At 38.3% G+C, this 14,745-nt stretch overlaps 1 protein-coding gene and 1 long non-coding RNA gene across 12 annotated transcripts in view; one reads left to right on the forward strand and one right to left on the reverse strand.

Moving 5' to 3' along the window:
* Positions 1 to 5,691, reverse strand: part of LOC129621428 (uncharacterized) — a 50,568-nt gene extending 44,877 nt beyond the window's left edge. The window contains exon 1 of the long non-coding RNA XR_008699354.1: positions 5,545 to 5,691. This is a non-coding gene — a long non-coding RNA (uncharacterized LOC129621428). The remainder of the gene's footprint in view (positions 1 to 5,544) is intronic.
* RFX7 (regulatory factor X7) overlaps positions 1 to 11,492 on the forward strand; it is a 147,240-nt gene extending 135,748 nt beyond the window's left edge. For all 11 annotated transcript variants that reach the window (XM_055537866.1, XM_055537862.1, XM_055537861.1 and 8 more), the window contains exons 8-10: positions 379 to 586; positions 3,569 to 3,864; positions 5,324 to 11,492. In XM_055537866.1, the coding sequence (XP_055393841.1) occupies positions 379 to 586; positions 3,569 to 3,864; positions 5,324 to 8,602 (3,783 nt within the window). In that variant the 3' untranslated portion in view covers positions 8,603 to 11,492. The remainder of the gene's footprint in view (positions 1 to 378; positions 587 to 3,568; positions 3,865 to 5,323) is intronic.
* The last annotated feature ends 3,253 nt before the right edge of the window (positions 11,493 to 14,745 follow it).

Here is a 14,745-nt window from a genome sequence, read left to right on the forward strand (position 1 = left end):
TTTATGCCTGCCAACACCAGTCACTTAGTACTGCTTTGACCTGACAGATTCAGATTATACCTTCTGATTAAAGGGCTTCACTGGTGGTTTAGACAGTAAAGAATCAGCCTACAATGCAGGAGACCCAGGTTCACTCCCTGGGTCAAGAAGATCCCCTGGAGAAGGAAATGGCAACCCACTCCAGTATTCTTGCCTGAAGAATTCCATGGACAGAGGAATCTGATGAACTATAGTCCATGGGGTCACAAAGAGTCGGACACAACTGAGTGACTTTCACTCACTCACTTCCTATGTATCTTGAGTGTACTTCAATTTAATTTCTCTGAACTTTCTTTTTAAAAGTCTACCCCCCCCCACCCCCCTTTTTCTTCTGTTTAGTTGGAAGGCGCTGAACCTTCTGGGCAACTTCAGAACATTGATGAAGAAGTTATCTCTTCTGCCTGCCGTCTTGTGTGTGAGTGGGCCCAGAAGGTGTTAAGCCAGCCATTTGACACAGTCTTGGAATTAGCCCGCTTCCTTGTAAAAAGTCACTATATAGGCACCAAGTCGATGGCAGCGCTCACTGTAATGGCAGCAGCACCACCAGGTACAAAATTATTAACAAGCTGAAACTGACAGGGTGTTACTACATCTAGAGTTGGTGGTAAAAAAAAGAGTTTAGCCATAAAACTTCTTTCTCTTTTTAGTATTTGTATATGTTCACTCTTCGTTTAATACTAAATTCAGATGGGCTTATTGAGCTAACAAAAATGATAATGATAGTTTTTCATGATAAAATTTAAGTTACAGCTTTGTATGTTAATCTGCTTAAATATGAAACCGTTATGATTTGCCAGTTGGTATTTCATTAATTTTTCCATTGCTATTTTAAAGTTTAAAGAATATATGTGCACTTTTTGGTATATATGTGTTTCTAAATTAATAAATATTACAAGTAAATAGTAAAGTTAAGTTTTTAAATTACTTGCTGAGACTCCTGTCCCCAAAACTAATACTTATAAATGAAATGATCTTTGGACAATGTGAAAGGTACCTAGTCTCACAAAAAGTAAACCATGTGAATGAAGCATTACTATGAAATAACGAGTGACTTTTTAAATATGCATTCAAATAGCTATTTTTATTCAGATAGGAACTCTAGAATTGACAGTTTGAGGACTGTCAGTATCATTAGAATAATGACTCCCTTGTAAGTTAATAGCTGCATAAAGTACCTGTTTTCATGAAATTTTTTAAATGTCTTATTTCAGTCATACTTTTAATAACCTAAGAAAGAGTGAATAAATTTTGTTATTACTCTAGGAAATTATAACTTCTTTAAAAAAATTTATTAATGTGAAATGGTAGATTTCTCACAGTGAGGACTATAATTACACTCTTGAATAACTTTACTTTTTTATCTTAACTTCATTATTTTAATAAGTAATCCTTTTCCTCTATGTTTAAGAAGCTTTAGGCATTTGTGGTATGTGTGTGAGATTGTTCTGTTCTCTCTTTTTTTTGTCATTTGAGGACCATCAATATGATCAAAATAGCCTTTTACAAGAGCCTCATCATAATTTTTCCTATCTCAATAGAAACTGGATGACTCAAATCCATACATTTACAGTTACACAGGGGCTGAAGTGCATGGGCAGCCTGATGTAGCTAGTTAGTTCACATCTGTTACCTCATTTATTCCCATGGCAATCCTGTAAGAGACATGATATTTATTCCCATTTTAAAGATCAGAAAAAAAGTAAGACTAAGGGAAGTTAAGTAATTTGTCCATAGTCAGATGAATTGTGGAGCCAGAATTTGAATCCTGATTTGTCTGTCTCCAAAACCAAGGTTACTCCTTTACATAAGACTGTTCTAGCTTCTGGCAAAACAGGTTCAAAAAATGATATGGGCCCTTCAAATTTCAGTGTTCCCTTTCTCCTACCCCTACTGACACCCAGAAGAGGAACACGTTGAAGATTTAAGAGATACCATAAGTATCTAGATATCATGATATCTATGATATCATAGGTATCATATCAAAGAAACATCTATCTTATTTCCCACAGTATTCACATAGGCTGACTGAAAAAAGAATGTTGAATTAATGGATTTTTAAGGCATAAGTGTGAAAAAAGGTATATTCTATAAATGAAAATACTGACAATCATATAAATAAACATTTGTATAAATAGATAATATATATTATACAATATATAAATAGACATTTGTAACTTTTTGAAAGTAGCTTGAGAGGCTGTTCTTTTAACAACTGTGTCATTATTCATTATTCAGTATTTTAGAATATCCTGCAATTTTGTTCTCAGCCACTGCCACTTTTAAAAATACCTTTTGTAGTGAATAATCTTCATCCTTTGAAGATGAATATTTTTTTTATAGTCTCCATATTAAGAACAGGTTGTATTACAGATGTCCTTTTCTAAGTCAGCTGCTTGGAACCCGTTCCTGTCCAGAAACCCTGGCAGGAGGCATCAGAGAGCTTTGGGCGGTTGGCAGAGGCTCTTGGGGTGCAGGTGCTGAGTAGCCGGAGCCGAGGCTACGGGTTGCATGGGAGCAGTGCGATTTGAGTTGGATTTGAGGGGAAAAAATAGTACTTAGGTGATTAAAGGGAAGGTCAGAAAATGAGAGATTGTTGAGGAATGAGTGTGTGGGTGAGAGTTTACAGGTACTTTCTCTTCTTCTCGTCTCCCACTCACCAGGCTGTTGCTGTTCACAAGATGAAAAGCAGAACCGTCTGGGGAAGGGAAGGGCAGGGCATGCCCTCAGGATGGGGTGTCCTCCCCTGGCCTCTCTCCATTCTTCTTACTGACTCTGCTCCCTTTCTGTTGATCTTAATGCCACTCCCTAGATGTGAAATGAGCTTTTGAAAAATTAATTTTATTACATAACCAGTTTTTCTTAAATTAAAATTTATCCCGTGTTTATTTTATCATTCCTTTTTCTCAGTGTTTCATCTTACTACTGCTTGAAAAAGTTTCCTCGGAGACACTTTTTTTAGACTTTATTAACTTCACTCTTACTAAGAAATTCTGCTTAATTTCTCCTAAGTCATACTGATATAGTTGTATCAGTTAAAACTGTAGTACCTATTTTTATGAAATTCTTGTGGAATTAAAGACTTGTTTTCCCCATGCATTCTTTCCTAAAATATAGATAGTTTCTGCAAATATGTATTGAGTGCCCCTTGTGGGCTGAATATTAAAATCATAAAAATACATGAATTTCTTAATTAGAGAAGAGAGGAAGGAGATTTTCTGACATCTACTGATAAAATCTAAAACATGTTAGCTTGGCACTGACTTGTCTTAAGTTCTGCACGTTAGTGATATAGCTACTATTCTTTTCAAAATCTTCATCTGTTATTGCTGGTTTAACTACCAAGTTGAGCCATATTTTAAGGTTCAATTAAAACTATATTGGCAAATATTTATAAACTGTAAGTGTAATGTGAGTTAAAATGTCCTGGGTTTGTTGGCTTTGTCCAGTAGATGGCTACATAATCAAAGAAATTGAATTGTAACTGCCTTCTCTAAAGAGTATTTATGCTCTCCTTTCTGTTTATTTTCAGGAATTAAAGGAATTACCCAGCCTTCTGCTTTTATACCTACAGCTGAAAGTAATTCCTTTCAGCCTCAAGTGAAGACTCTGCCATCTCCTATTGATGCTAAACAGCAATTGCAACGTAAAATCCAGAAAAAGCAGCAAGAACAGAAACTACAATCCCCTTTGCCAGGAGAATCCTCAGCAAAAAAATCAGAAGGCTCAGCAAGCAATGGAGTGACTAATCTCTCTAATGGGAACCCTGCAATCCTCTCTCCTCAACCTATCGGTATCGTCGTGGCAGCTGTCCCTAGTCCCATTCCGGTAATATCATTAAACAGCATTTGGCATGACTGGGATGGTGGGAAGTCCATTGTTTAATTAAAAGTAGCACAGGAGAAGGCAGCAAGCAGAGGTATGCTGCTGCTGCTGCTGCTGCTAAGTCATTTCAGTCGTGTCCGACTCTGTACGACCCCAGAGACGGCAGCCCACCAGGCTCCCCCGTCCCTGGGATTCTCCAGGCAAGAGCACTGGAGTGGGTTGCCATTTCCTTCTCCAGTGCATGAAAGAGAAAAGTGACAGTGAAGTCACTCAGTCTTGTCCAACTCTTAGCGACCCCATGGACTGCAGCCCACCAGGCTCCTCCATAAGCAGAGGTATAAATTCAGATATAAACTGAGTTTGTGACCACACAAAGATTTCACTTCAGTCAGTTGTCTTTTATTCAGGATATACGTTGTTATCTACAAAATAAGCTATAAACAGAACAGAAGTGAAATTACAAGACACATAAGTTTGCGTATAACCAGTCAGAGCTTTACATAGGAGATGAGTCATTTTCAGAGTTGTTTCATCTCTAGTCAGCAAAGATGACACAAATGCAGGCTTTTTTTTTGGTTTAATTTTTTTTTTCTTTTTATCATTCAGATGGAACAAAATTATAATGTGTATCGGTAAAACATTAACATAGTCCCGTCTCTGGCTTGCTGAACACGGGACCTCGGGCAAGTCTCTTAGTTACTCTGAGTCTCTCTCCTTATCAACAAATTGAAGTCTTGGTATACTCCTTGCCTGTCCCACACAGCTTGTTATGTCACAACATAACAAGGTTATGACGAACTGGCTTTTAATATGAGAGAGTATCATACTAAAGCAAGATGGTGTTTTAGGTTGTTATTTGTGATACTATTAGAAAGATATTGTATCTTATTTTTTTCTTGTTTTTATCATTATCATCGTCATCATCCTGTCATTAAAGCATGGAGTACCTGGGAACCATTCTCTTGCACTGATCATTATACAGCGAACTGGGGAAGGCGGTAGTTTTATCTGAGACCTTATCCACAGTGGTTTGTTAGTAATGTCCAAGGTCAGTCCACGTATAAGACAGTCTCCCCTGTGAGTGAGTCATCTTGGCACAAATTCCAGTTAGTTACCTCTATATTAAATAGTTGTGATAGTTCTTCAGATTTTATCTCTGCTCCCTATAACCTCCTTAAAAAAATCATTGTTTTAGCAATGTGAAGTTTTTTACTGACATCTTAATATTCTTCTTACATATCATTGTATTTGGTAACTATATTACACTGTGTTGCATGTATTATAGTGTTTATTTATCTGGTCTAAAAGAATTCTTGTCTAACATAGGAACTGGTTTTTTTGTTTTTTGTTTTTTTTTTAGCATTACATGTATAAAATGCCTCAATACTAATGAATTATATGAATTGCTGTTTATACTCTGGACTTGATAAATCTGGTATTTTTGTTTTCCATCTTTTAACAGGTCCAACGGACCAGGCAGTTGGTAACTTCACCAAGTCCAATGAGTTCTTCTGATGGCAAAGTTCTTCCCCTCAATGTACAGGTGGTCACTCAGCACATGCAGTCTGTGAAACAGACACCAAAGACTCCTCAGAACGTCCCGGCCAGTCCCGGCGGGGATCGTTCTGCCCGGCACCGCTACCCTCAGATCTTACCCAAGCCAGCCAGCACCAGTGCACTCACCATCCGCTCTCCGACTACGGTCCTCTTCACTAGTAGTCCCATCAAGACCGCCGTTGTGCCCACCTCACACATGAGTTCTCTAAATGTGGTGAAAATGACAGCGATATCCCTCACACCCAGCAGCAGCAGTACCCCTCTGAAACATTCTGCCTCAGCAAACAGTGCTACAGGAACAACAGAAGAAGCACGGACCATCCCACAGATCAAGAATGGTTCTGTTGTTTCACTTCAGTCTCCTGGATCCAAGACCAGCAGCACCGGGGGACCCTCTGCCGTGGAAGTTAAAATGGAGCCTGAGACATCATCAGATGAGCCTCCGATACAGTGCCAAGAGAACTCTGACGGGACCGACGTGCCCAAAACAGCACCTGGTGCCCTCTCGGGACAGAAAAGTAATATAGATGGAGCAGTACAGAAACCTTCCAACGAAGGTGTCGTTGAAATAAAAGCAACTAAGGTCTGTGACCAGAGGACCAAATGTAAAAACCGCTGTAATGAAATTCTGCCAGGCACTTCAACAGGCAATAATCAGAGCACTGTCACTCTCTCCGTTGCCACTCAGAACTTCACTTTCACCAGCACCAGCTCACCATCTAATGGTGACTCAATAAATAAAGACCCTAAAGTGTGCACTAAAAGTCCAAGAAAGCGGCTCTCTTCTGCAATGCAAGAGTCCCAGGTGCCTCCTATAAAGAAACCAATTGTGGAACAGGTATCTGCAGTTATCCCAGAAGGTCAGAAACCAGGCAGTGTTAAGAAGGACCCAAAGGTTCCACATTCAGGGAAAACAGAGAGCTCAGCAGCAGGTGCTCAAATTTCCAGCAAGGTCTCAACACATGTCAACTCACACATAGTGGCAAGTCAGCCCTTGGATTCCTCTGCTCTTGTTACCAGCGATTCAGCGTTAGAACAGCAAACCACACCATCATCATCTCCAGATAGCAAAGTAAAGCTGGAAGGCAGTGTCTTTCTCTTGGACCATGATTCAAAATCAGATGGCAGCTTTAATCCAAATGAGTGGCAACAGGTCACTAAGGATTCTGAATTTGTATCCGCCGGCTGTGAACAACAGCAAGATATCAGTGTTATGACAATTCCCGAGCACTCGGATATCAATGACTTAGAGAAGTCTGTTTGGGAATTAGAAGGAATGCCACAGGACACATATTCCCAGCAGCTGCATGGCCAGATCCAAGAATCTTCTTTGAATCAAATACAAGCACAGTCTTCAGATCAGTTACCTCTACAGTCCGAACTGAAGGAATTTGAGCCTTCTGTTTCCCAAACAAATGAAAGCTACTTTCCTTTTGATGATGAGCTTACACAGGATAGTATTGTAGAAGAGCTGGTGCTCATGGAGCAGCAGATGTCAATGAACAACTCTCATTCTTATGGTAACTGTTTGGGAATGACCCTGCAGAGTCAGTCTGTGACTCCAGGAGCTCCAATGTCATCTCACGCCTCCAGCACCCACTTCTATCATCCAATTCATAGCAATGGCACTCCAATCCACACCCCCACCCCCACCCCAACACCCACTCCCACTCCCACCCCAACCCCGACCCCCACATCTGAAATGATTGCTGGGTCGCAGAGTCTGTCACGGGAGAGCCCTTGCTCCAGGCTGGCCCAGACAACACCTGTGGATAGTGCTTTGGGAAGTAGCCGACATACACCCATCGGTACGCCACACTCTAACTGCAGCAGTAGTGTCCCTCCCAGCCCCGTAGAATGCAGGAATCCTTTTGCATTTACCCCAATAAGCTCCAGTATGGCGTATCATGATGCCAGCATTGTCTCAAGTAGTCCTGTGAAACCAATGCAAAGACCCATGGCCACACACCCTGACAAAACCAAGCTTGAATGGATGAATAATGGGTATAGTGGGGTTGGTAATTCATCTGTTTCTGGCCATGGCATTCTCCCAAGCTATCAGGAACTAGTGGAAGACCGTTTCAGGAAACCTCACGCTTTCGCCGTGCCTGGGCAGTCTTATCAGTCTCAATCCAGACATCATGACAGTCATTTTTGTCGTTTGACTCCTGTCTCTCCTGTGCAGCATCAAGGTGCCACTGTAAATAACACCAATAAACAGGAGGGTTTTGCGGTCCCTGCCCCTCTTGATAATAAAGGAACTAATTCATCTGCCAGCAGCAACTTCAGGTGCCGGAGTGTGAGCCCTGCTGTTCATCGCCAGCGTAATCTTAGTGGAAGCACCCTCTACCCAGTATCTAATATCCCCCGATCCAATGTGACCCCCTTTGGAAGTCCAGTAACCCCCGAAGTTCATGTTTTCACAAATGTCCACACAGATGCATGTGCCAACAACATAGCTCAAAGAAGTCAATCAGTTCCATTGACAGTCATGATGCAAACAGCCTTCCCAAATGCTCTTCAAAAGCAAACGAACAGTAAGAAAATAACCAATGTTTTGTTGAGTAAACTTGATTCTGACAATGATGATGCTGTGAGAGGTTTGGGCATGAACAATCTGCCCTCCAATTACACCGCCCGGATGAATCTCACTCAGATTTTGGAAACGTCCACTGTCTTTCCGAGTGCCAATCCGCAGAATATGATTGATTCCAGCACTTCTATTTATGAATTCCAAGCACCATCTTACCTCACCAAAAGTAATAGCACCGATCAGATCAGTTTTTCTCCTGGGGATAATCAAGCACAATCAGAAATTGGAGAGCAACAGTTAGATTTCAGCAGCACTGTTAAAGACCTGTTGAGTGGAGACAGCTTGCAGACCAGCCAGCAGCTAGTAGGTCAGGTAGCATCTGACCTCACTAATCCTGCGTCTGACTTCTCTAGCGACATCAGGTTGTCTTCTGAGCTCTCAGGCAGCATCAATGATTTGAACACTCTAGACCCAAATCTACTGTTTGATCCAGGTCGTCAGCAGGGACAAGATGATGAACCTACACTGGAAGAATTAAAGAATGACCCCTTGTTTCAACAAATTTGCAGTGACTCCATGAGCTCTATGACTTCATCAGGTTTTGAATGGATAGAAAGCAAGGACCATCCTACTGTTGAAATGTTGGGTTAAATTGTGTTTTATAACATGTAGCACACTGTAACTAAAGACATATGTATTGTATTTGTCTTAATGGAAGTGCCTCCCGCAGCAGAAACACTTACTATTAATTGTGACATTTTAAAAAGAGTTTGCTGCCGAAGTGGTTTCTTCTTCAGTAGGAAATGGTTAGACTTGCCTCAGTTCTTACCAAGTTTCTGAAAAGAGTAGGCTGTAGAAAAACAAATATTAGGTTTTAAATTTTGTAATGTTCCCCCATTTAATCACATTGTTTGCTAGTAAACAAAAGAATAACCAGCTTTTACAAGAGCAGTCTAGATCTTTATTTTGTATAAGTTCATTTTATTTCATTGGTTGATCTGCACAGATTTTAGAGGAAACCATTGATTTTAGATATAGGATATTTTGTTGTTGTTGGCATTATCTTTTTAAGTATGAAATCATAGCTAAAGTGAACTGTAGACAAGAAGGTCTTCCTTGAAACAGGGATAATATTCAGGTTATTATAAGTATTTAGGCTTGAAGCATAGAGCTACTGTAGAATGAAAAAATAAAATCTCTGTAGGACTTTCTGGGACTTCAGTACCATTTGCACCTGCAACGAAGGGCTTAAATAGGAGGAAATAATGGAAAATGAAATATTAATATAAGGAAAGCAAAAGCTGCACTAAAATTATTAAAAGGAAAAACTAGTAGCCATTTTTATTTGTGACCTTGTGTTAGTCTTCTTTTAAAATGTTAGTTTTAATATGGAGCTACCACAGAGACGTGCACACATGCAGGCGTGTGCACACATACACACACGTATGTAAACAAAGCAAGTAAGTAATGCGAAATGTTGTAATTTAATAGAACAAATGCAAGCATGTTAGAAGAATATCTTATGTTTTATTATCTGGTTAGTTGAGATAGGGAAATTTAGAAGGAAACTAAAAAGCAGTTTTCTTAGTTTCATCACAATATGTCTGTATGCACATATTAAATTCTATTTAAGATTTATTTTGAAGGTTTTTATTTATAGTATTCTTAAGTCCTCAATTTAGCGACTGGCTCCTTCACTCCTCCTGAACATAGAAATGCAGTTTGATCATGGGATCCCTTTGAAACACAAGCAAGCAGGAGAGAAATAACATAAAAAACTGAAAAGACAACATTTCATCACCCGAGGTCCGAAGTCACAAATCTTTATCTCTGATAAAACAAAGGGGATATCTAATAGTACTTGAAGAAGAGGAGCATTTTATAACATGCTTAATTTATTTATTGTGATAACCACAATTGCAAAAAGAAGCACTCAGGATTTGTTTTAGAATGTTTCTCTCTTACAGCTCCCATTTTGTTTTGTGAATAACTATTTATGAATTTCATGCTGACACAAGTCTTCTCACTAGTTGACAGCTCCATTTAACTGAGTTTCAAGATTAGTTTCAAATAGACTTAAAAATTTGCCATTAAATTTATAAAGTTATTCTTAAACCATTGTCTGCTACCTTGAACCTAACTAAGCTTTCCTTTACCTTAATTAGTAAGCCAATCAGAAGACTACAATCAATGAATATTTAACAAATGTGATGAGTTTAATACAGTTTCATTGTTCAGTAAATTTGCAAGGTAGGATATTAACATTTTGATAAATAAATGGTGCTAGGGTTGGCTCAGAGGTTTATATATTGATATGTCCTAGTTACTGACATTTGTGTGTTTGCTGTTATCTTGATTTAATGATCTGTTAGATATTTTTTCCTTGATGCTAGTTATTTCTTCACTGTACATTGAGACACAGCACTACTGCACACCAAAGTATGCAATACCCAAAGGAAACTGTGTGATTTCTCTTAACAAATGATGGGAGCCTTTCTATATGAGATACTCTGAAAAGGAGATTTTGAGGCCATTCTAATCCCTTGTTTACATTATTAGCTTCCTACTAATATAAAAAATAATGGGAATCTTTTTTGATAAAAATATAAAGACTGGAGGATTTTTAACCCCTGTATAGTATTGCAGCAAACACTTTAAATTTGGTTGAATTCGTTCAGCAAACTTTCTGGGATTCATATATTGCACTAAATTTGTTGAACCTGTGGTAGGCACATCTCTTAGGATAAATGCAACCAATACAGTCCACAGATTAAACTTTTTAAATGTGTTTCATTATGAAAAGACAAAATGTCATCAAAGTGACAGATAAAATTGTCTTATGTAGCAATGTGCATTAATCTCAATGAGATATTTCTATTTCTTATTCTCTTACATGAGAATATTACAGCAGGAAGAATTAAGTTTAGTTTGCTTCACCATGTTAATACATGATCACAAAATGTGCATGAGTGTTATTGACTTATCTTGTACAGTACTAGGTATTCCTGTAACCACTTTTTTTTTTCTTGGCTGTATTGAAACTGGTTCAGTGTTAACCAGACAGACATAGTTATTCACAAGTTATTTACTTTTTTATGTTTACTAATTCTGCTTAGTTATTGTTGAATATGTTCTTTTCTCAGATTATTTTCATTGTTTTGATGTTTTAAACATTTTGCATACTGTTTATCATGATAAGACTTCATGAAGTAAATAATTTTGCATATAATTGCAATAAGCACTGACTTTTGAACTGAAAAGAAGGAAAGTGTTTTTTTGTGCAGTGCATCAGAGGTTCATATAAGAGTCTTGTACTATAATGTGCTTTACTACACCATAAATGACAAAAACAAGCCCTGTTTCATGTTTTCATTTAGTGCAAAAAGTCAAGATTTCCCCAGTGTTTTGTTGTCTGTTGTACCTGCTGAAACTACAGTAGTTGAATATTGCAGTAGCATTTCAGTTCTCTTTTTTTATTGAAAGTGCTCAAAAATTGTTTTTTAAATGTTTTCAAAAACAATTAAAAACATTTTATATTAAACTGACTGGATTTTAAAGTGATTTATGGGATCTATTTTATGTAGAGCGCATGTCATTTTGTAAACAGACCTGAAGCACTTCTTCCTTTGATCTCCTGAAAGTTGAGGAAATGGGGGAAAAAAATCAACATAAGGAGGAGCAGTGCTGCTAAATCTAGTCTCTGTCATTAATCCAGAAGGCTATATGGATCTTAGCTTGTTCATCCAAACTCTGCTGTTCACTTAATTATTTTTTTTTAACTGATGAATGATATAGAGTTTTATGTTGTAACAACAACAACAAATCTTTCCTTTTGTTCATTGACATAAAATTTTGCTTTAAAATGTTAGTCCGTGGTGTACCCAGATATGGGTATTTGGGGATCTTTGAATTGAAAAATCGGAGAAGGCAATGGCAAGCCACTCCAGTACTCTTGCCTAGAAAATCCCATGGATGGAGGAGCCTGGTAGGCTGCAGTCCATGGGGTCGCTACGAGTCGGCCACGACTGAGCGACTTCACTTTGACTTTTCACTTTCACACAATGGAGAAGGAAATGGCAACCCACTCCAGTGTTCTTGCCTGGAGAATCCCAGGGGTGGCAGAGCCTGGTGGACTGTTGTCTATGGGGTCGCACAGAGTTGGACAGGACTGAAGCAACTTAGCAGCAGCAGTAGCAGAATTGAAAAATCATAGAAAATTGGGAAGATTTTAAAGCACATCTATGTCCAAAAGCATTATAGGCATTTTGGTGAACCAGGAATACAAAGTGATAAGTGCACTGAACTTGTAAGCCAGAACTTGAGTTCTAGGTCTGGAAGCAAGAAAGACCACCCAGAAATTTCAAATCTTAAAGAGTAAGAAGCCACAGTCTGACTTGAACGTTCCTCACTTTTGATACTAAGATGCAGCAACAACCAGTGCCTAGGACTGTAACTTATATTGATTATAGCCAGGTCTTGCCTGAGCCAGAGCCTCCTCCTTTGTGAAACAGATCTATGTAGGTTTTCAGTAGCCCCACTCTCACCACAGGACCAGAGCCCTGAGTGTGGACAGGTGGTAGAAGCAATCATAAAAGGCAAGAAGAGAGTGGAGATTGGGAAGGGAGGAAGAGAAGAGCAGGAAGACTCATAAGAGGAGCCTGCAAACAAAAATTCTAAAGTACTTGAAGAAAATGAAAAATTCTAAGGAAGACAGTCAGCAGTCACTCAAGGTAAAAGTAATGTACTCTCTGTATAGTTAAGTAGGATTCTCAGTAATAAAGGGGGGGGGGTGTAATTTTTATATGATCAAGAATAGGCAAACAAAACAGGAACCAGTGGATACAGTAAACAAGGAAGGCATTCTGGAGGAAAAGTGTGTAGTACTTGAGGTGCTTTTGGCTACAACTAGAGAAAACCCAACAGTGGATTAAGCCATAAAGACATTTATCTTAGCTTAATAAGAATTTTGGTGATAGGAGGTACTGAAGGTTCATTCAGTGACTTGTTTTTCTTCTGTGTTCTATCAGCTTCAACGTTGCTGTTCTGTGTCTGTTGCCTCATGGTCACAAGATGGCTGCCACAGCTCCAAATATTTTACCTTCATACATCCCAAACAAGGTGGTAAGGGCAGCTCTCAGCCTTTTATCAGAGAGAAAAAAAAAAAATATTTCCCAGGCTCTCCCATTACTCCCTCCCACTCTATCCCCAACTTAGTCTTATTAGAAAAAACAAGGTCAGAGACCTACCTTAAAACTGACTAGCTAAGATTCCTGATTCATTTTTTATAGCTATGGGAGGGGGCCCATTTTCAGGAGCATGTGATCATCTACCTAAAATAAGTCCCATAACCTAGAGAAGATACAAGGGACTTAAGATTTAGTGCCCACTCTTGAGAGAAGCTCACAGTCTTACGAAGAACTAATTGTGTGTTCTTTGAGAAGTGCCAAATAGAAGTATATGTGACATACTATCTGGAAGGAAAACGGGGAGAATTCACACTGAGGATCCAAGAACTGGGCAAAAGAAGGTTCTTCCTGTTAACTAAGGCAAAATGATAACCTGTGGTTTGCCTTCCCCCTCTAGAGAAAAATCAGATATTATTGAATATCATAAATGCAAATTGCCTCAGTACCTGCTACTGTCATAGAAGACCAAAATTTTTGATTTTTGTTAAGACTGTAGAGATTTATTTTGACAAACATTGCTATAAATGAATTTTAAACAATTAGAATTACAGATTTTGTGGATGGGATAATTTATCAATAGTATATAATCTGAAATTTTAAAAAAATATGTGTATGACCATCCCTGGATCTCTAATCTGCGCATAGGTTTAGAAAGGGAAAAACAAAAAGACTATGATTTTCTAGATTTTATGTCTAAGAAGTACTTGATTTGGGAGAGAAAGGAAAATAATTTTGTAAATGAAATACATCATGAGGATGGTATTACTACCATATATAGAATATTCTCTTGCACTAAACCCTGTGCTAAATACTGCATGTATATTTTGGTTTTCTCACTGTAACAATTCTGAAAGAATATTGTTTTTCAAGTGAAAATTTTAGCTCAGAGATCAACTGGTAGGAGTAATAGCTAATAATAGGAAAAGCTGTAATTAACTTGGTTCCAAAGCCTAGTTCTTAACTATGACACTGTATCTAAAGATACTTCTTCAAATTACCTGCTGTATTAGTTTGATTTGCTGGCTTCTTTGAAATGTTCTTTCTGGCTTAAAATTAAGGTTGATTTTTGTGGGAATTTTCTTTCTGTGTAACTTATCCTTATATTTTTTATACTTCCTTTGCATTTTTATTTTGGGATTTTGCTGTATTTTGTGACTTTCCTCTAAACAAATTCCTTTCCCTTCTCTCTATCCTTGGAAATATATGCCCTCATGTATTGGAAATCAAGGGGGAAGTAAGATTTAAATAGAAAATTTTATTTTGAACATAGCCTTTCAAGCATGTCTTACCAGGTATACCTAATCATATCTACTTTAAAATCACCTTTTAAATGTCACCAGGAAATAAAAACTAGACAAAAAATGTTTTGTTGAACAAATGATAAATTGCCTAAAATATGTCAGTGTCTGTGCCGGGAGTTAGAGAAAATGTCTGCCATTTTGAAATTTTACAGTATGATGAGGAAGAGATGCACAATGAACAGGATTGCAGGATGCAGTCACTGTAGCAGAGACCGCTATTTGCCACTAGCACATTCTCTTAGCCATCTGCACAAAAGACATTTACCAGCTTCCCTCATAGCTAAGTGGAGCCACTTACCAAGTACTC

This window comes from Bubalus kerabau, chromosome 10 (assembly GCF_029407905.1).
Source record: "Bubalus kerabau isolate K-KA32 ecotype Philippines breed swamp buffalo chromosome 10, PCC_UOA_SB_1v2, whole genome shotgun sequence".
In the NCBI taxonomy this organism is placed as follows: Eukaryota; Metazoa; Chordata; class Mammalia; order Artiodactyla; family Bovidae; genus Bubalus; species Bubalus kerabau.